The sequence below is a fragment of the Elephas maximus genome, chromosome 9 (assembly GCF_024166365.1).
Source record: "Elephas maximus indicus isolate mEleMax1 chromosome 9, mEleMax1 primary haplotype, whole genome shotgun sequence".
In the NCBI taxonomy this organism is placed as follows: Eukaryota; Metazoa; Chordata; class Mammalia; order Proboscidea; family Elephantidae; genus Elephas; species Elephas maximus.
The window spans coordinates 42,297,618-42,319,821 of NC_064827.1; the positions used below are offsets into that span (position 1 = coordinate 42,297,618).

General features: G+C 45.4%; 1 protein-coding gene across 1 annotated transcript in view; it reads right to left on the reverse strand.

Moving 5' to 3' along the window:
- The window catches only part of B4GALT1 (beta-1,4-galactosyltransferase 1), a 58,932-nt gene that overhangs the window by 20,436 nt on the left and 16,292 nt on the right, over positions 1–22,204 (reverse strand). The window contains exon 2 of the mRNA XM_049897062.1: positions 4,872–5,107. Within this exon, the coding sequence (XP_049753019.1) occupies positions 4,872–5,107 (236 nt within the window). The remainder of the gene's footprint in view (positions 1–4,871; positions 5,108–22,204) is intronic.

Sequence of the window (22,204 nt, forward strand, 5' to 3'; positions counted from 1 at the left end):
CCCGATGGTGGTACTGAGCAGGGGTGTAGCAGGAGGCAGGGTGAGCAGTAAAGGGTTTATCACATAGCACCAGGCAGAGGAAACAGGCAGGAAGAGTGGGTGGAGAGGAAAGACAAATGATAACAGTAACAAGCTAACATTTACTGAGGCTGCCCTCTGAGCCAGACACTTCACAGCCCTGTGAGGTAGGTGCTAAAACCTGCCCCATCCCGCCAATTCAGTAACCAAGGTCACTGCCTAAGGTCACTGAACTGTGAAGTGGCAGAGCTGGGAACTCGCCCAGGCACTGGAGCTCTGAGCTCACTCCCTGCCCTGGGTACCTTCCTGAGAAACACTGAGGGAGGGGCTAAACGGCCTTGAGGAGAGTTACTGTGACAGTGAGGGGGCACTAAACTTGGAGACAGGGGTTGGGGTTTCAGCAGTCCTGTTGTTACTTATGTGACTTCCTACCAGTCATTTCCCCTCCCTGAGCCTCAGTTTTCTCACCTGTGAAATGGAGCAGAGGTTTTCACACTGCAACCTCAGGCATCCCAGCAAATCCTAGCAAAGACTGAAGGGGAAGCTAAGGAAGTAGAGTTGGGGACATGGCACACTTCAAGTAGAACAGCACCACTGTGATCCCTGTGAAGGGGGCGGGGGGTGTTGTATAGCATTCCACGGGGCAGGAGGTTCCGCTTTTATAGAACAGTTTGGGAACCACTGGACCAACTGGACCAGACATCTCAGGAGCCCTTCCCATTTTAAGTATCCTTTCTCTCTAATCTTAAGTGGGGGAGAGGGAGTAGAGAGTGAAGATTCAAAATGACAGTGGGGTTTCTGGCCTTGGGATGGCAAGACCAGGAAGATGTTGAGGGGCTTTAATGAAGCCCAGTGTTGTTGGGTGCTATGGAGTTGATTCCAACTCCTAGCAACCCCGTGTGGCAGAGTAGAACTGCCCTATAGGGTTTTCTTAGCTATAAACTTTATGGGAGTAGATCATCGGGTGTTTTTCCAGCGAAGCCACTGGGTGGGTTCGAACTGCCAACCTTCTGGTTAACGGCAGAGTACTTAACCATGGCACCACCAGGCCTCCCTCTAATGAAGCCTAACAGCCCATAATGTGGATACGCTCAACAACGGTTCCCAAAGGTCAAAGCCATATGCTATAAAATCCCTTTCTTCCTCTCCTAGAATAGGACCATAAGACAGAACATAGGAAGTTTCTAACTGCAGATGGGGCATGCTCCAAATGTTTCTTCCTCCTCTTCCTTTTCAAGCCTTAGGTTTCCTATTTCTACTTTATTATGTGCTCTTTATAGACACCATACAGCTAGTATTCTTCACTGGGAAGAGGTGTGGCATACTTCTTCCTTCTTGGCTTGGGTTATCTGGAAACTCAGGCTATATTTTCCCAAAGAAATAATTAGGGTGGAGGTAGGCCAGAAAAGATAAGATTAGTTTGGGGAGTGGGAGAAAAAAGGGAAAAGATTCTCCTAAGGTGGACAGTTAACCCTTGGTAGAGAAGGAAAAGATGAAGGGGAAAAAAGACATGTATGGGAAAAAAAGATGATACTAACGAGATTAGGGGAAAAAAACACATGTAAAAACTAAAAATATTTCTGACACTATATTAACTAACAAAAGGAGCCCTGGTGGAGCAACAGTTAAGCGCTCAGCTGCTAACTGAAAGGTTGGCAGTTCTAACACGCCCAGCAGCTCCACGGGAGAAACACCTGGAGATCTGCTCCCACAAAGATTACAGTCTAAGAAACTCTATGGGGCAGTTCTATGTGTCCTACAGGGTTGCTATGAGTCAGAACTGACCTGACGGCAAACAACAACAATATATTAACTAAACTGCAAGTGGGAAAAGACAGAGAAGAGGGAGAGAGAATGAGGATTCTCTGTAACCTGGGAAAGTAATGAGGTGGTAAGGAGGAGGCGTTAATTTAGGTCTGCTTTACCCAAAGTGTGATTCACAGAACACTCATCACTGGAGATGATTCTTGGAAAACATTTCTCTGGTCAGACAAGCTCGGGAAGCACCGCTACGTGGGCTTCTAAATCCTGCCACAATCCACATGTGCTCGTTGGCACTGGCAAGTGTTCCTTGTGGATAGGGCTTTTCTTAAACAAATACTTCTTAGCTTGATCCAAAATGACCCACAGCTGTCTGGCTGAGTACTTCTCCTGGAGGGTCACAATGTAGACTAGTGTACTGAAGGCTCTGCAGGAACAAGACCTGCTTCTCATTGTTTAAGCTGGTGTTGCTCACATTTATCAGGCTCAGTTCTCTATTTGGAAAGCACTCTTTGGGAGAAATGCCAAGTTAGGCACAGCCCAGCATTAGCCATCACAGCAGGGGCACTGGTCCCAGCCAGCTGGGTTAGCTGTTCTGCCAGCTTGGATTGGGGAGGTGCTGGTATAGGACAATCTGTTGTTTGAAACCTGGCGAGTATCTATATAAATTGTGTCACAGGAAGTTGATAGCTAGATTTCACTGGTCCAATATTTGTTTGAACTTTATAATTGAACAGGAAAGTTTCGCATTCACCTAAAAAACAGCATGTCTATACATGAAGGCCCTGGGTGGTACAAACGGTTAACACACTTGCTGCTAACCGAAAGGTTGGCAGTTTGAGTCTACTCAGAGAAGGGTTTGACAACCTACTTCCGAAAAATCAGACACTGAAAATTCTATGGAGCCTAGTTCTACTGACATACCTGGGGTCACCATAAGCTGGAATGGACTTGATGGCAACTGGCTACTGGTTATATATCATCCAGACCACGGTTGTCTATCTCCTGCTCAGAGATTTGTGGGAGACCATAAAATGCCTTGCTAAGTAAGACCTGACAACATTATGTTGGGTTATCACTCATCTACTGGTATAAGAACTGTTAGAAAAAGAAACGAAGGCAGCTGGCATGCCTTGTTCTTAGTAATCCCTGCTGGCTCCAGGTGATGGTACTTCCTTTCTTCAGGTGCTCACTGCCACTGCTTTAATAACAAGCTCCTGAATCTTGCCATGATCAACATGTGCTCACTGGCATTAGACAAAAGTTCCTGATGACAGGGCTTTTCTGAAATGAACAGTTGTTGGCTTGAAGTGGCCTGCATTTTGCAAAATTCTTCCAAGATGACCCACAATTGCCTGGCTGTCTTGCCTACAGTTTTCTCAAGGCTCTAGTCTGTACCTCACTTAGCCGAAGGACTCAACCTCAGCCTCAAGGGATTTGCCTTCCATCTGCTCTCCTAACTTGAGCTTTGGCTCTTTTGTAACAGGATTTGTTCTGCTCTACCCTGCCTGACAGGCTTAGTTTGGGTGCCTGGTCCCACAGCCTCTGCTGCTTTTCTACCCCAATGATCATCTTGATCTCCAGGAATAAGCAATGTTCCTTTCTGCCTTGAAGTTTTGTTCACTGGCCCCAGCTGAGATGCCCATCTCTCCCCTCAGCCTTTAGAACCTTGTTTATATCCTGGTTCTTTTAGGTCATTGAGCTCCCCTTCTCTTGAGTCTCCAAAGCATTTGGTAGCCAACATCCAATCACATGATAACTGGGACTTTACCATGTGTTTCCCGTGAGGATCCCACTTAAGAGGGGGTTGAAAGCTTCAGGACAGGTAGGACTGGGCCCTTATACTTCTTTAGAACCTCTCTGTAGCAACTGCTGCAGTCCTCAGAAATGCCAAGTGGACAGGACTGCTGTTTCCTGCTTTCCTTCTGGTCCAAGGTGACCTCAACATTGAAGGAAGATGTAAACTGCCAACATGCTTACTACCTCAAACAGATCCAGCGTTTATCTTGAAATGGACATTGGGCCTTTCAGAAATGGCCATACTCTATCTCTTCAAATACAGTTCACTGAAACCTGATACATAAATAAGTTAGACATGGGATTGCACCTAGGCGGTCACAGTTTACGTAAATTATCAGTAAAGACATGGATTTAAGTATTTGGGATAAACTTGAAATAACAAAATTAAAGTCTTGGAAAAATAACAATGCTCCTCAAAATGGAAATAAGCCAAGTTATTTCAGTAAAAATGCCTCTTGGATCAGCCTTATTCTCCAGGCTGTGGTAGTAAAGGCTGACATGTCTTCTGCATTAGTTTCTTAAGTGGGACTAAAGCCCAACACATACACAAATAAGACACACAATGTGCTCTCCTTTCTCAGGCCCAGTTCGCATGACTCTCAGATGGCCCACGGGTCAGACATCCCCAGACATTTTGCTGGGGGCTAGCATGCAGGCATATGGCCTGAACTTAGGGCGCTGTCTCCTGCGGGTGCCACAGAAGACACAGAGTTTGACTGAATAAGCTTCCATGTTGCCTAGTGGTCTGATATCTAAATGGAGGTTGTTTTTAAAAGTAAAAGGGAAAATACACAGGCACCCGAAGACAGGAAATAATCAGGGCTTTTGCGCAGTGGTTAAGAGCTCAGCTGCTAACCAACAGGTCTGTAGTTCGAATCCACCAGCTGCTCCTTGGAAGCCCTATGGGGCAGCTCTACTGTGTCCTATGGTGTCGCTATGAGTTGGAATCGACTAGACAGCAGCAGGTTTTTGTTTTACTTTGGGAGAATTAGGGTTGCCTTTTTTCTCTGAATTTTTCTTGAAAGACACTTATAAACAAACAAACCACAACAGCCCAGCAATTTCCCTCAGGTGAAAGAGTTGATAGCAACATATTGTCACCCAGATCCCCTGCACTGTTAAAATAAAGATGGTGGTAGGTGGTGTTGGCTCCTCACTGTAAAATGCCAGGATGTCCACAAAACTGTTCCCCTTTCCTGCCCCCATTTACTCACTTGCAAATGTGCGTGCACGCGCGCGCGCGCGCACACACACACACACACTTCCCCTACATTTATCTTCCCAGACTTCACCTGGTTGATAACATAGACACCATAGTCCAACTGCTGGCGCTGCAGGATTGGGTGCAAGTAATATAGCCAGTACTTGAGGTGCTCCTGCCGGTTGCGGAACGGAATAATGATGGCCACCTTGTGAGGAGAGACACAGTTCTTGGGGGCATAGCGGCCGCCCACCTTCACCTCTGGGTTCTTCTTTGCCACACGGTCCAGGTCCACAGCTACGTTAAACTCGATCACCATGGGGCCGACTGGAGAAGTGAAGGGAAGGAGAAGTTAGCAGGTCACAAGACTCTCTGCTCCACAGGTGGGTCAGTTGGCTAGCATACAGCTACAGAAGAGATGCCTCCGGGGAGGCATTGTGGCCATGGAAAAGGCACTCACATGTGGGCACCCAACCATCCTGAGAAACCCCTTGGCATTGAAAGTCCTGTATCCCAGGAAATGCCTCCATCCTGGGGAAAACTGGGATAGTTTGTCACCCTATGGCACTCCCCGCACCCTTCGGATTTTGTGTTTCTCATTTGTAAAACAGAAATGGAGATAATAATTCCTGCTCAGACTTCCCAGCAAGGCTGTCGTGAGGATCAGAGGTAACGGATGAGAAAGCACTTCCTCAAAAGTCATAAGGTTGAGACCTAGCTCTGCTATCTCCTGGTTATACTGCCTTGGACAAGTGACGTCATTGCTCTGAACCTACCCTAAGTTGGGGAAAGGTTGAGGTGTGTGGGGGCTGGGGAGGCCGGTGGTTGGCAATGCCAAGCTGAGGAAATCGGTCTCAAATCAGAAGGTAGCAGAGAGTGGCATGAGTAACCCATGTTTCAGGAAAGGACTTGGTACACAGGCGAGACAAACTAGATGGCAACAAGACCCAGGGAGAGACTGAGGCTTAGAAGAGAGAAAAGAAATAGCCGGGAAGAATGTCAAAGAAGAATGCTTAGTAACAAAGCAGACAAAGGGAGTGAAGAAGAGAGGAAAAGTTAGGGTGAGATGACCTGGAAATTTCTGACCTTGATGTTTTTGACCTGGAAGGGAGAAATAGGCTAGTAAGAGGACACTTGGCTTAGAAGGAAAACTGATGAGATTTGGACAGTGGATTTTGAGGCAATAGCAGGTTAGAAGTACAGGGAGGGGAAAAGGTCAAGATCAAGATACAGGTATGGGGGTGAGAGGACATATGGAAGTACACCCACATACATATATATGCATACATGCTACAAATATACCCATACATGCAACACCGTGCACAGGGGACACAGCCATGAAAATTTCTTAGCCATAACCATACATCTCCTGGGACTGAGATACTGGGCTTGAGGGCTAGGGACCACAGTCTTAAGGGATATCTAGGTCAACTGGCATATCATAATCCATACAGACAATGTTCTACACCTTACCTTGGTGAGTAGTGACTAGGGTTTTAAAAGCTTGCGAGCAGTTATTTAAGATACAACAATTGGTCTCTTCCCATCCAGAGCAAGAAGAGTGAAGAAAACCAAAGACTCAATCAAGGAAACAATCAGTCCAAAGGACTAATGGACCACAGGAACCATGGCCTCCACTAGATACAAGATCAGAAGAACTAGATGGTACCCAGCTACCACTATGACTGTGACCACAATAGTAGGTCACAGAGTGAATGACAAATGTAGAACAAAATTCAAACTCTTAAGACTAGACTTACTGGTCTGATAGAGATTGGTAGAACCCTCGACACTATGACTCTTAGACACCCTTCCAACTTGGAACTGAAATCACTTCCAGAGATCAGACAATAGCCATACAGTCACATCTGTGAGTAATGTATACCTCAGAACAATCAACTATGAGACCTACAGGGCAGCATTTGCCCAAAAGCAAAGTCCAGAAAGACAGTAGGGGCAGGAAACCTTGGCAAATGGACACAGGGCACCTAGGAGGGAAGGGAGGAGAGTGCTGACACAGGTTTGCAACCAATGTCATGAAACAAGCTGTGTATAAATTGTTGACTGGGAAACTAATCTGCTCTGTAAACTTTCATCTAAACCACGATAAAATGTTCAAAAACAAAAAAAATGGATGTGAGTGTGAAGTACTTCTCTCGTAAGTAGAAACAGGTGAAGCTGAGAGGGGCACATTCCCTGAGAGCTGAGGACTGTCCCTCATGTGGTACACATGGTGAGGGCAGTAGAAAGACGACAGGCCCAGGGACACAGAGAGAATCAGGGACAGACCCAAGATTTCCAGTATTCCCTGTATACCAGACTTTCTTAAAGTGGGTTCCAGAAAACACTAGTCCCAGCAAAACACTCAATAAAAAAAGAAGTCCCCTGGTCAGATAAAAGTAGGAACCCTGCATACTAAATCCTGCTTCTGGGAAGTCATGATGCACATAAAGGCTCTGAGAGTTGTGCAGACAAGAAACCTGCTTCCTTTATTTAATTCATCATTTCCCAAACCTATTTGGCCACAGAACCATTTTCTCAGGGAACACACTTTGGGAACTGGTACTCCAGTATAATCAGCTTCACCTGTGAAGCAAACAAGCCACAGGAACAAAAGAAGGAACCTACAGAACAGAGAGGAGAACCTGATAACAAGCTCAGAGACAAAGTCAAAGCCCCACTCTGGTCTTCTCCTTTTGTACTCTTCATTACCACAGAGTTCAGATAGCAGATGCTCACGGGTCAGGGAAGGGACTCCAAGGGCCCTGGCTGCTTCCTGGCCATGCACCTCCCTCTCTGGAGGGACAAGTGCCTCACATATCAGCCCCTCACACCACTGATGTAGCCTCAACCTCCAGGCACTACTCCAGGACTAGGTAAGAGGTTACCCTGGTCCAGTTTTCCCCAAACTTATCTGCTCATCAGAATCACCTGAGGTACTAAGTAAAAACAGGAATTTCCAGCCCTCTCCCCTGGAGAGTCTGATTCAGATCTTGGGAAGGACCTAGGTGGATAATTAAAAAAGAACCTAGGTGATTCTTATTAGATATGTTGGGCAGTATGGACCTAGACCTCCCATCTTCACAAGACCTGGGGCTTTCAGGTGAGAAGGGTGCTTAGCGAGTCCTATAACTTACACCTTCATGGGTGGCCCTTCCCCACAAGGTCTGCTGGGCCTGAGCTCCCGACTCCCCAACCCTGGGGGCAAAGCCCTCTGGGAGGCCCTGCTGCACAGTAAACTTGTGAAAAACATGAAAAGAAGATCTGTACTGGGCTCTTCTCACTTCAGAGGGCTAACAACACCTGCGACCTCCCCCACCCCCACCTTTGGTTCTGAAGATGCTGCTGCTAAACATAACTCCATTTTCAGGAACCCAAGAGGCATCTGGACTGCCACCCTACCAACCAGCTTGCACCTTCTGAAACCAACCCGTAACACAGGAATTCACACTTGGCCCACCCAACTGCCCAGAAGCAGACACCTGTAGGCTGGATAACTGTCCTGATTTTGCCTCTTCAAGGGTTCCAGAAAGGCGTTCCTTAGGTGGAGTCCTAGACAGGAAATGAGACACCTGGGCCCTGGTCCAGCTCCACCAGTGACTTTCTGGATGACCTTTGTACCATCTACTCTTCGGGCACTGGTTTCACCATTCGTAAACTGCAGGGGTTGGACTAGATGATCTCTACTGTCCCAGAAAGCCCGGACATGCCCTGAGGTAGATGGTAAAGCAGAAGGAGTCCTGGGACTCAAAGCAAGATCCTCTGAGAAATCCTTGCTCCCCACACCTCTTGCCCCCCAGAGTGCACAAATGACCAAGCAAGCAAGCAGAAAGTGACATGAACCGGAGAAGCAGATGCCTTAACCACCCAGCATCATGCTCACCTAGGTTTCCCCCTTCTACTTTCCACCCACACTTTCTCAGCCTCTTTCCTTGATGCCCACCGTTGCCTTATTCTCTTCTCAATCTCCCTGGACGATCTCACCCAGGCCTTTGGCTTCAGCACATGTCAGTTCCCAAACCTCTTTTTCTATTCTACGTCTCTCTCCTGACCTCACTGCTAACAGGACATAGCTGTCTATATGCCCACCAAAAAAAAAAAAAAACCGTTGCCATCAATTTGATTCTGACTCATAGTGACTCTATGGGACATAGTAGAACTGCCCCATAGGGTTCCCAAGGCTGTAATGTTTACAGAAGCAGACTGCCACATCTTTCTCCTGCAGAGCAGCTGGTGGACGCAAACACCGACCTTTCGGTTAGCAGCCGAAGGCTCCTTTCTATATGTCCATAAAAAAAAAAATAGATACCTTAAATTCATCTTGCCCCAACTGAACTCTTATTCAAACCCCACCACCACCACCTGAGGCCAAACCTGCTTCTCCTCCATGGCTCTCTCAGCAACTGACACCAGTGTTCACCCAATTTGAGAGCTGACTCCTGGATGGTTGCTCATCTATTCGCCCCTCTCCTTCCCCCAACCCATTGACCCACCAAGTCCTTAGATTTTTCCTCCATAATATCTCTCACTCCTTCCCCTTCTTTCCACTCCCACAGCTTTGACCTAGGTCATATGTAACTGATCTCTGCCTCCTAACTCACCCCGGCCAATCCATTCTCCACACAGCCCTCTGAGTAAGGATCCTCAAATTAAAATCTAACCACAAAACATCCTCCTGTGACCCCTGTTTGAATGGAACCTCAATCCTTTTGAGGGAGGGGTCATGATCTGGCTCTGATAATTTCACTTCTCTTTGTTCCCCTGCACATAGACCATACTCCAACCATACTAAGCCTCCCATGATTTTCCCCAAGGGGCCTTGGCCTGACACATGGAGGCCTGGAAGATCATGCTGTTTGTTCCCTCTCCCTAGAACTGCCCCCTTCCCTCAACTCCCATCCTTATGTCAAATTCCTACTCATCCCTCAAGATCCAATTTAAGTAAGTATCTACTCCCCTATGAAGCTCTCCCCAACCCATTCAGGGAGAATGGGCTCTTCAACTGCCATTATCATACCATGCTGCCATTACCTGCCCCTCTTTTCACCCTGGCTGGAGAACCACAGCTGTGATGTATTTGTCTCTACACAACCAGTGCCCAGCAAGGGGCAAGGCACTAGCGTGTGCTCAACAAATGGTTGTGGATTTCATAAATGGCGGTGTAGGAGGAAGTGGAAAGAGCCCAGCACTGCACTCTGGTTCTGCCATTCATGAACACCTTGCCTTTGGCAAGTCACTTCACTGTGGAGACTCTTGTCCCACAAAATAGGGACTACCAACCTCCTCATGTGGTCAGTGTATGATTAAAAGACATGCCACTTCCTGTATGTCAGTATGGATGTGCACGCACACACACACTCTCACACACACAGGTGTCAAGAGCATGATGATGGTCTACAGGAGCCTACTAAAGGGCCAGACTGAAGCCTTTATTCTGAAGTGTTTGGTTAATGCGACACTCCCTGTGATATGCGTCAAGGTCACTTTCAATTTGTTTCCATCAATACTTTCTGGGCACCTACTGTGTGCCAAGTTATGTATAGGCAGGGAGACAGATAAGACCATCACTGCCTTCAAGGAGTTCCCTGCTAAGCAGCTGAACCAAAGTGAAAACTGCCTAGTTCAAGATTGGCCGAGGAATCTTGTTCCTCAGATGCTCCCTGCAGCTTTATCACTGAACAGTCTCTTCTTATGTTCCTGCTCCTCTCTTTGCCCCTCTCACAACCTCTACCCTGCCCCCAGCATGATGAGGGCACCCCGACCCCCCAATCCTGCCCTCCTTGCCCATCTGGCCATTATTTGCCCACCTTCTCTTTCTACAGCTTCCACAGCTCTGAGAACCCTGCAGCTCACACCTCTGAGATTAGACAGCATTTGGCAGCCCTCTACCTGGAGCCAAACACCTCCCTGGGTCCAATGCCAGCCAGGAGGCCTCCCAAGTGTCCTGCACACCTCCTGCCACCTGCAGGGGCCATGCTTCACTGCACACTTGGCTCTGACCCAAAGGAGAAAATCTTGAGAGTTCAGACTCCAGGAGGGCAGTGACCAGCTCTGCCCAGGACCATGAGGACCTGCTGCCAGGGCACAAAGCCACGGCCTGAAGCTGGAGGAAGAGGATGTAGGAGGAGGTACAGGGCTGAGGGCTTGCTGACAGTCCTCAGGCTAGGAAGGGCTCCCCTGCTGTGCAGCACATGGCGTGTGCTACCACAGGCCCTCAGCCCTGCTGGGCTGGCTTGTGTGTTTTCTTGGCTCTGGGAGCAGGGAAGCAGGGTTACATAAGCAGACGAGCAGATGTGAGCCTGTCCTTGGCTCCCCCAGCTCAAGCCCTGCCATGTAGACCTCTCGGCTGGGAGTCCAGGTCGTGGCCTTGCGTGTAAGTCGCTCAATCACTTCAATGTGTGAGCTCAACTCAGACAAATTCCACTGCTCCCTTGCCTGGCATGCCAAACACATGTCCCTCCATCAGAAGCCCCACTAATCTAGAGCCAGCCCCAACACAGCATCCCTGCCTCACTTTCAGGTGGAGCCACTGGTCCAATCTTCTAGCCTCAGCCTTGGAGGCTAGTTCTGCAAAATGCACTGGAACATCTAATCACAGCTTTCCAGTGGATTGGTCAATGTTGAAGACAATCCTTGTCCTGCTGCTGGGTTGTGACAATGTTTCATCAGCCTGGACAAATGATAAAAGTAAGGACAATGTAGGTGCTTTTTCATCAAGCTAAACTAATGCACAGGAATGCCCTTTCTTCCAAGAGTAAGTGCTTCCTACTCTTTAAATGTTAAAATGGCCTTTCTCTGATGAATTGATCATGGTGGATTTTGGTGCTGGATTGATTTTTTTTAATCTTATTTATTTTTAATTCTTACTTGGCCTTGGATCAGACCCCTAAATTTCTTTAGTGATTGCCTGGACAATGAAATTCAAACATTTGGGAATCATGGGACTAGGCAGTGCCCAGAGCTTTGCATTACCAAAGCTGGAATGTTGAAATGTCTTCCTCAGCTGGGCTACAGACCTGACAGTACATGGCATAGTCCCTCTTCAGACCAGCTCCCCCACTACAATTCTCTTCACAGGCTCATGTGGCTGGGCCATTTTTCTCTGTACACATCTTCCTAAGGCCAAGCATGCCCTGAGCCAGGCACTACCACACTCCTAGGATTGGGAAAGACTCTAGTTTGCAGTGGTCTCACAAGCTCACAGTGTCCCTTGTAGCCTCTTAGATTAGAAACGGGAAGCATCATCTACTCCATGGGGCTCATCTCAAACCTTTTCTCCAGTCCTTCAGGGAGGATAATAAGCTCTCTAGAGGTCTCCAAGGACTTTCATGTCACCAAATCCAACAGCTGCGTGGATCTAAACATCACTTCCCCTAGGAAGCCTTTCTGGACCACTTGAAGTAGGTTCTACTTCCTCCATATCCCGTAAGTACTCACAGCACCATGTCCATTCAAACATGCACCCAGTTAGCACACACCATGTGCCAGGTTGTACCAGGTGGTGCCCAGCATGCAGAAGTGGGGCTGAGTTAAGAAGAGGTCTTTGCTTTCAGAGGTTCACATTCTAGAGGGGAAGGGAGACCAGCAAAGCACATATCAGTGGTGAGTGTGACAGTAGTGAGGACAAGCCTCAACTGGGCTCTTCAATTCCTCTGGGGAGGACTTATCACACATACTTGTGAGTGTCCACTTGCCGGTAAGCTCCCTTGGAGGCCATGGACATGGCATACGCCAACGAATCTTAGCTGAGTGGACAGCACGTAGCTATTCCCTCTGCTTCTCTGCCACTGACACAAGGAACAAAGAGGATTTTGATAAACCTAAGAGAGAACTTGATGGAAAAGCAGGGCACAGAGAGCTACCAGAAGGAACTCTCAATTCCCATGTCAACCATTTCTCATTGAGTTTTAAAATCTAGCTCATGAAGGCTTCAAAGGTACTGAAAATGACTTACACGTAACATCAGATATTCATGGTATTTTTTCCTCATACTTTTAGAGATATCTTAAAAATTACACAATAATAAAAAAAGTCAAGTCGATTCCGACTCATAGCGACCCTATAGGACAGAGTAGAACTGCCCCATAGTTTCCAAGGAGTGCCTGGCAGATTTGAACTGCTGGCCCTCTGGTTAGCAGCCGTAGCACTTAACCACTACGCCACCAGGGTTTCCACACAATAAATATGTTAAAATATAACCGAGGAGGGGAAGGGTGACTCCTCCTTATTCCCTTTCCCAATAAGGAAGTGTTTCCCAAAATAAAGATTAGGAAATATACAACACAGTGACCAGAAAACAGGAATAAGCTATTAGAAATGCCTGACTTTATGCTCTTGGGCAGAAAGAGAACACAATTTCAACACTCTAACATCCACTGTTCTGCCAGCTCATCATCCAAGCCACTCACTACTGGACCCAGGGAAAGAAACATCTTTTCAACAGGAGGTAGGTTCCTGCTCTTCCTCTGCATTTCTTAAGTACTCACTGTGGTCTTAGAATTCTGCATTTGGGGGCATAGAGGAAAACAAAGTCCTTGCTCAAAAATGAAGGAAGCTACCAGAGGAAGTCTGCAAAGCCAACCCGGGTAGTCAGGGGAAACTGGACCGACTACACACAACAGGGCCAGTTGCTTCTCTATCTATCACTTGCTCGAGAGCAGCACTGCCATGTTTCTGAGCTGCCACATTTTGCAGGTCTTCCAAAATGCAACCCGAAAGTGATCTCGCCAGCAACGGGCCACCAACGTCAACAGAACTGCCCTTTTTTGTATCCGGCTCTCTCCCTCCTTAAGGTCTCACCCAACCTTCAAACAAAGGTCAAACAGTAACTTGCCACAACATTTCATTTGCTTTCAAAATGCTGGTGAGGTTTGCATCTATTGTAGTGGTTCTCAAACTGTGGACTGCATGAAGGGTCATCTATGGAAGCATGTAAACTGCAGATGCCCAAGTCCTACTCCCCAGAGATTCTGATTTGATAAGTCTGGGGCTGAGGCCCAAGAATCTGCATTTTAACAAGCACCCTAGGTAATTCTGGAGCCCCTCCATGGTGTGTTCAGCTGCTAACTGAAAGGCTGAAAGTTCAAGTCCACCCAGATACACCCTGGAAGAAAGGCCTGGTGATTTACTTCCAAAAAATCGGTCATTGAAAACCTTACAACTAGGAGTATATAGCAAAGTGTATATAAGGTAGGTTTTTATGAGAGACTGAGTTGATTTGTAAACTTTCACTTAAAGCACAATAAAATTAAAAAAAGAAAGAAATATCCAGGTACCGAGTGGGGGGACCTACAAGCCCATCAACAGATGAATGGATAAACAAAATGTGGTACATACAAACATACAATGGAATACTACTCAGCCAGTAGGAGAAATGAAGTCTTGATATGTGCTACAATATGGATGGAGTTTAAAAACATTACAGAGAGAAATAAGTCAATCACAAAAGGACAAATACTATACGACCTCACTTATATAAAAAGATAAGTCAAATGTATAGAGACCAAGTTTAATAGTAGTTACCAAGGGCAGGAGGAAGGGAGAAAAAGAGGGAGGGGTTAATGGTGATGGGAAGATCACACTGATTAAGGGTAGGGTTACACAACCAATTATTGCAATTGCTGTCAATAAGTCGTACACTTGTAAAGAAGTTGAATTGGCAAAAGTTGTGTGATAGACATACTTAACAATAATGACAAAAAAAAAAAAAGAGTAGCTGCTAAGGCTGCTTATGTACAAACAAACACTTCATGGGATTTGGTTCCTTGGTTTGGAGATTTAAGGTCATGGTTTCATGGGACAACCCAGTTAAGCGGCCTAATAATGTATTTATAGGGTCTTAAAAACTTACAAGCAGCCATCCAAGGCATAATAATTTGTCTCTATTTGCCTGGAGCAACAGAGGAAGAAGGGGAGGCAGGACTAAGAGGATGAAATGGAATGTGTAGCTAACTACCTACATCAACAACTGCCTCCTTTGCCATGAGACCAGAAGAACTAGATGGTGCTCAGCTACCATTACTGAACATCTTGATTAAAGACTCTATAGAAGAATCTTGATCAAAAGAGGGAAAATGTAGAACAGAGTATACATACTCATGGACTCCAGACTTTCTGGAGCCATAGAGGCTGGATGGAGCCACAGAGCCATGGAGGCTGAACTGCTGCCCTGAGTTAATTTTTAAACCTTAAACCAAAAATATCTCCTGAAGTCTTCTTAAAATCAAACAACAGTTTAGCTTAATTAGTAAAGAATGTCTGCCTTGAGCACGTGTGCTTTTTCAAGATCTATCTGTATGGAAATCAAACTGACAACTGCAACTTGTAGACAGGAACCTTAGGGGGCAATGAGTTTATGTTAGTGGGGGAGGAACAACTCAGAAAAGGAGGGTGAAAACGACTGCACAACCCACAGAATGTAATCAGTATAACTGAATTGTATACATAGGAAGTGTTGAATTGGTGCTTATGTTCTGCTGTGTATATTCTCAATAACAACAAAATAAAGAAAAAATTTAAAAATAAAGAAAACCCTGTAGAGCACAGTTCTACTCTGACACACATCGGGTTGCCACGAGCTGGGAATAAGTTGACAGCATCTGGTTTTCTAGGTAATTTTAACGTAAGTCCCTGGACTATATTTTGAGAAACACTGGTTTACAGGTTCACTCACTAACCACTGCCTCCCCCTCCCCCAATGAAGTTCAGGAACAGCTATGGTTTTCTCCTCTCTGACAATGTATAGTAACACAACATGTTTCACTTTTGGCTTTTGCAAAAGTGAACAGATGTAATAACTGTGTAGCGCACCATAGCCTGAATATCTACATTTTAACTCTTCCCCTGTCTTAACTTTCTATTCTTCTAAGTTACAGCTCCTCTTTTTCTGTTTTTAATTTATTTATATTGGTCCTTTTTATGGTATGCATTCTTATAAGCCATCTCAAAAACCTTTTTGGAAATGGAAGGTAACAATCCTTCCAAATTCAAACCCAATGTCATCCCTTCTTCAAAGTGTTCCCCAAGCCCTTCGGAGTCAGTCAATTCCTTTAGGGATCTGCATTAGAATCTTTACAACCCTGAATTAGAGCCCCATAGAGGTGAGCCTGCCTGTCTGTCCACCTGCTTCCTTCATTAGACCATGACCTCTTCAAGGGCAGGGCTTGTGTCCCATTCCTTTCTGTACTTGGGACAGCTCTTGGTGCACAGCAGGATCCGTAAACGTGTGGTGATCTACACCGCACTCATTCAACTAAGAGTTAAGAGGCTGAGCTAACAGAGCAGGAAACTATCTTGCCTTTGATGCTTTAAATCTAGGTTTTTGCCCTAATTACACTTATACAACCAAATCAAACCCCGTTGCTGTCATAGCGACCCTATTCCAATCCATAGCAACCCTGCAGGACAGAATAGAAAACTGCCCCATAGGATTTCCAGGGAGTGGTTGGTAGATTCAAACTGCCAACCATTTGGTTATAGCAACCATGCTCTTAACCACTATGCCACCAGGGCACCTTATATAACAAAAGCAAGGGTAAAAACACTCTCATTTCTGATGCCTTTTGTTTCCAGGTATAGCAGCTATAGACTCAAGATCTATAGGCACATTCCCCACCCTCAATTTTAAGTTTCCTCCAGCTTCTATGTCTATAATTTGAGACTTTGTGTCAAGGGATGGCCTAATCTCCTAATGATAAATGTTGCACTTCCTCATCTAGGCTTCATACCGCCACATCAACAGGCTTGCCATCAAACACCACTTGTTCCTTGAGCGAATAACCCCAAAATTCAAAGCCTAACACAGGTCATGAGATCATCAGAAAAGCATCAGGTGGTCACTAAGACCAGGAACCTGTCACCAGAGGCACCAAAGCCTAAGCCAAAGAGAGCAAAGCCATGGTCAGATTCCAAAACCTCAAATAGTCAGGATCTACCCTGAACAAGAATCCTGACATACCAGGGCTGGTAGAGCCTTGAGAATTATGTTTCAACCCCAGGGTTACACACTGAAGCTCAGAAAGGTTGACAGACTTCCTCAAGGACAAAAAAAAAAAAAAAGAATAGAAAAGCGCCTCTACCTTCCCCTTTGGATTTGTTAGTGTGGATGTTCAGGGATACATCTACACAGTGGATAGCACCGCAGCACACACCTCTCCCCTCTCCACTGTGTCCCCAGGGATTCTATTCTGCCTTAGAACCCTTCTCAACCTAGGGTCCCAGGGAGCCACCCCCAACTGATCCAAGGTGGCATCAAAAGCAAATATTATTGACATCACTGATCTCAATTCCTCCCAAAGATATGTCTATACCGTACATAGTCATGGCTCCTGAATTCAGTGAGGCAGTGGGAACAAGGAGAGAGCACTGGGAAACCTTGGGGAGACCCCAGAACTAGAGGCATGACAGTCCTTCTGTCCTGGAGTGATCCAAGAAGATGCTTTCCACCAGCAGAGACTCAACTACAGAGATGTGAGGTCCAGAAACAGTGCCTGGGGGTTACAGACTTTTAAAGCCTAGTAAACAGGCTCCCCAGTGTTTGTCCTCTATGGAGAATTTCTGCTTTGTTTGGTTCTGGCCCAAAGGCAGGCTTCTCCCTCATCCAGCCCTTCTCCTGGCTAGCTTCACTCCACTCCTTCCTCTAGCATTTGTGGAAACCTTTTATCACTACCAGGAAAGGCTTGAGAGGCCAACTTGCCTGGAAACTCCATGCTAGTCCCAGGAAGATCTTGCTGCATTTCTCTCCTCTAAAAACTATAGCACATTTGAAAGGGATGATCTGAGCTTCTCAGAAAGGATTAGAATGATATACCCAACCCAAACCCCTTGCTGCCGTAGTCAATTCCGACTCATAGTGACCTTACAGGGCAGAGTAGAACGCCACATAGGGTTTCCAAGGAGGGGCTGGTGGATTCCAACTGCTGACCTTTTGGTTAGCAGCCGTATCGCTTAGCCACGGCACCACCAGGGCTCCAGAATGATATAGGCAAGGTGATACAGGCAATTCCCCTGCTTCCTCTGGGTCCTCCCCTCTCAGTCTGGAGCTGATGAGAACTCCAGGGCCTGCCATGTGACAACTCCAAGCCCTGGAGAGCAGGAATCACACTGTCCTCACTTCCTCTTCTGATTACTTTCCCCTCCTTGAGGACGGACATGTCCCTGCCGAGTCAGGATGCAACAGAGGACACTTCACCCTGCATCTTACTAGGCCATTTCCTGGAAGACATGTAGAAATTTGGCACACAGTTTACAGGAACTGAATGCCATTTCCAGGGAAGCAGCATGGTAGGCAGAGGTCATAGACCAGGGTTCCAATCCCTGCTCTACCTCTGAAAAGCCACAGGCAACTTTCATAACCTCCCTGAACCTTTTTGGGGATAACACAGTACTAACACACAGTAGGCCTACAACACATATTTGCTGAATAAACACATGAATAATACTTGGATGCAGCCCTCACACTCTAACAGGCAAAGTCATCCCTAATAGGTGTCATAAAGATAGACCATACACTGAGGGGAATCAGCCAAGTTCAGCTATACCACCATACCCAAAATGTGGAGAAATAAAAGGTATTAACACAGTTAAAGAAGAGTGCTGGTTAGAGACTGCCAAAAAAAAAAAAGGCAAAAAGAGTCTGTTCAAAAAAAGTTAACAGATAGATGACAGATTCAAAGAAGACATCTATAATGTCTGAGACCAGCAAATGAATATCCAGGATGTACAAGGAACTTCTGCATATATTGAGAAAAACATAAGAATCCCAGTGGAAAAAACAGGCAAAGGGTTATTACAAATAAGCAATTTATGGGGGCGGGGGCGGTGGCGGAGAGGGAAAGAGAGAGAGAAAAGGAGTCCTGGTGGTATAATAGTTAAGCACTCAGCTTCTAACCAAAAGGTCAGACCTGGTGATCTGCTCCTGTAAAGATTTTAGCCTAGGAAGCCCTATGGGGCAGTTCTATTCTGTCCTATAGGGTTGTTATGTGTCGAAATCTACTCGATGGCACATGATAACAACAGGGAGACAGGAAGAGAAAGAAAAAGCAAATATGGTAAAATGTTAACATTTTGGAAATTCAAGGGAATCCAGGGAATATCCAGAAATTCTTTGTATTATTCTTGTAACTTTTCTGTAAGTCTGAAATTATATCAAACTTAAAAAAATTTTTTTAAAGACAGTACTGGCTGAAGTAAATTAGAATCAGAATTAGCCATTAAATAATACCATTTATGTAAGTTAAAAATACATGTACATATGGTTCCACTTATATGATATTCGCAAAAAGACAAGACAATAGTAATGGAGAACAGATCGGTGGTTGCCAGTGGTTAAGGGTAGAAGGAGAATGTGACTACAAAGGGAATGTTTTGGGTGATGGAACTGTTTTCTATTCTGATTGTGGTGGTGGTTACACAAATATACATATAAATGTGTTAAAAGTCATAGAACTATACACCAAACAAGCAAATATTACTGTATATAAAGGCTCCTAAGCCCTAGACCCAACCTAAGCCTCTGAGGTAGGTCTGTCCCTATTGTGGGACAGCCTGACACCATGGTACGTTAGAGTACAACTCACTTCCTGCTCTGACTCCAACTCACCTGCTGCCTGATTATATGGTGGCTTCCCTTATTTTTTTCCCTTATAGCGCTCCTGTAGGCAGAGAATTCTGAGCCTCTTGATATCAGTTCTAATCTTCCCCATAAAGCAACAATTTAGCGTTTTCAGCATGTGAATAAGTCTCCCGTGAGTTTTATAAGTCAGCTGCCCCTCTGATCAGTTCTGAAGCAATGGCTGAATTCTAGTTCTGCAATGCTGGTTACAAGTACATGCTTCTCTCCCCATCTAGAGCCAGACCTTGGCCTGTGGCGAGCCTGCTGCCCTATGGGCCATCTTGGCAGGCAGCCAGCCATGCACTCTTAGCAATACTTCTCTGTTATCAAGACCACTTTAAAATGCAGCCAGCTCCAATTTCTTCCTTTAAGGAGTAGGGATAAGAACATCTTCCTTCCAGATGGTAAATGACACAACAAATACACAAACTTATTACAGTGCTTGGCACTAATAGATGTTCAATAAATGTTACTTTGCCTTCTCCCGATTCCTTAGAACATCAAAGCTTACAGATTATTACAACTTTATAAACACAAGTGGCCAAAATTTCACATTTCTATGCTGACGCACCAGCACCAGTGACAATTTGAAAGAAGAGTCTTGGACTACAGAGGGCCCTTGGGGTATGATATAAGGCTTCTTGCAACACACATGGCTAAACGGTGAGTTTGTTCATCTTTTATTGTCAGGGACAAGGACTAAAGTGTTAAAGAACTGGTTTAGATGAAAAGACAGCAGAAAAAATTTTATAAGCTTAGGATAATAAAACCTTCCTAAGTGGTTTTAGCACAAGTGAGAAACAACATGAATCATAAAAAGATAAATACATAAAAGTTCAAAACTTCCGTATGGCTAAAGATACCAGAGATAAAAGACAGGTGACAGATAGGTAGACCACTTTGCAATCAGTATCTAGTAAAACAGTAATATCCGTAGTATTAAACCTTCTATAAACATGAAAATTAATAAAGAATATGAACAGATGATTCACAGAAGGAATACAAATAGCCAATAATAAACACATAAAAATAACACTCTTGAACACCATACTGGCAAAACTTACAAAGACTGATAACATCTGGTGCTGGCATGTGTATAACTTGGAAAGCAATTTGACAGTATCAAAATGCTAAAAGTTAAATGTTAAAAAATGTTCAGATCTCTAAATCTCAAATCAATAAACTAAACTTCTACCTTCCAAACCAAAACCAAACTCATTGCCATCAAGTCGATTTGAACTCATAGCAGCCCTATAGCCTTTAGAAGAGAGAGAGAACAAAAACAAAACAAAACACTGTTTCATAAAAGATTGAAGGTCTAGGGTACTCAAGGTTTGAGCACAGGCAGAGAGCTCTCTGGGCACCATGCTTCTTTAATAAATTGGAGTATTCCTACGATGGGGAGGAGGCAATTATAGGACAAAGTAGAACTGCCCATATGGTTTTCCAAGGAGCGGCTGGTGGATTCGAACTGCCAATCTTTAGATTAGCAACCAAGCTCTTATCCACTGTGCCACCACCAAACCACCACCAGGCCTCCTTAATTACCACATACCTAAACAAAAAAAAAAAAAAAAATATATATATATATACTTTTTTTTTAACCTCATTTGCACCTCTCATGAATTTTTCCAGATAAGAATTACTTCCCCTATTTTACACAGGAAATTTGGAAGACAGTTACCTGGCCAACTGACTGGAAGGGATCCATATTTCCTGCCCATCCCAAAGAAAGGTAATCCAATGGAATGCGAAAATTATCAGACAATATCATTAATACCACATGCAAGAAAATTACACTCACAATAATTTAAAAGCTGTTGCACCAGTACATCAACAGGGAACTGCCAGAAATTGAAGCCAGATTCAGAAGAGGATGTGGAATAAGGGATATCATTGCTGATGTCAGATGGGTCTTTGCTGAAAGCAGAGAATACCAGAAAGATGTTTACCCATGTTTTATTGAATATGTAAAGGCATTTGACTGTGTGGATCATAACAAATTATGGGTAACTTTGCAAAGAATGGGAATTTCAGGGCACTTTTTTTTTTTTTTTTTTTGAGCTCATACACTGTCTTTAGAGGTAAGGAGATGTGTGTGAGGGTAGGGCAGAATCACCAAAGGAGCCTGGGTCTTTGGAAGAACCTACAGCAGCCTCTGGCACCATGCAATCATAAAGACCCTCGGGAGTCTGCAGTGAGATACCAGCGTGGAAAAGGTGAGGGCAGACAGGCTATCCAGAAATCACTCATCATGAGGAAGAGGCCTGGCCAAGGGGTAGTCACCGTACCCATTGCCCACACTCCCTAGCCCTTCCTGAGCCAGGCTGTGGCTCACCGTGTAGGAACATTATCTTATGACATTCTTGACACATTACTAACTCCACAAACAAGGAAGGGCCCTGCCTGGAACTCTCACAACACCTGGCCTTTGGTAGCTAGAGCTTTTGGATAATACTTCCGAGGCCTCCCCAGAAAAGGAGGGGAGACGGCAGAAAGAAAGCTGGTTTAAGGGAAGCCCAAGTATGGCCAGACCCATACCTCAGGCTTTCTAAATGACCATAAGTCCCTGTGGTGACAGCTATATCCTGGAACAGAAATGTCAGCCACCCAGGAGAGGATACCTGAGGCTGGAACCCACTCCCACCAACCTCAAAGCTGCTCCAGTTTGGAGCTCCCAGGGGCCTTCAAAGCTCCCCTATCCAAGTCACTGAACCCTCAGAGCCGCCCACCCTCAGCTTTTCTTTCCCTTCGATCTTTCACTCCTACTATCCACAGCCTCCTGGAAGAGCCAAACCTTTCCCACTGCTCAC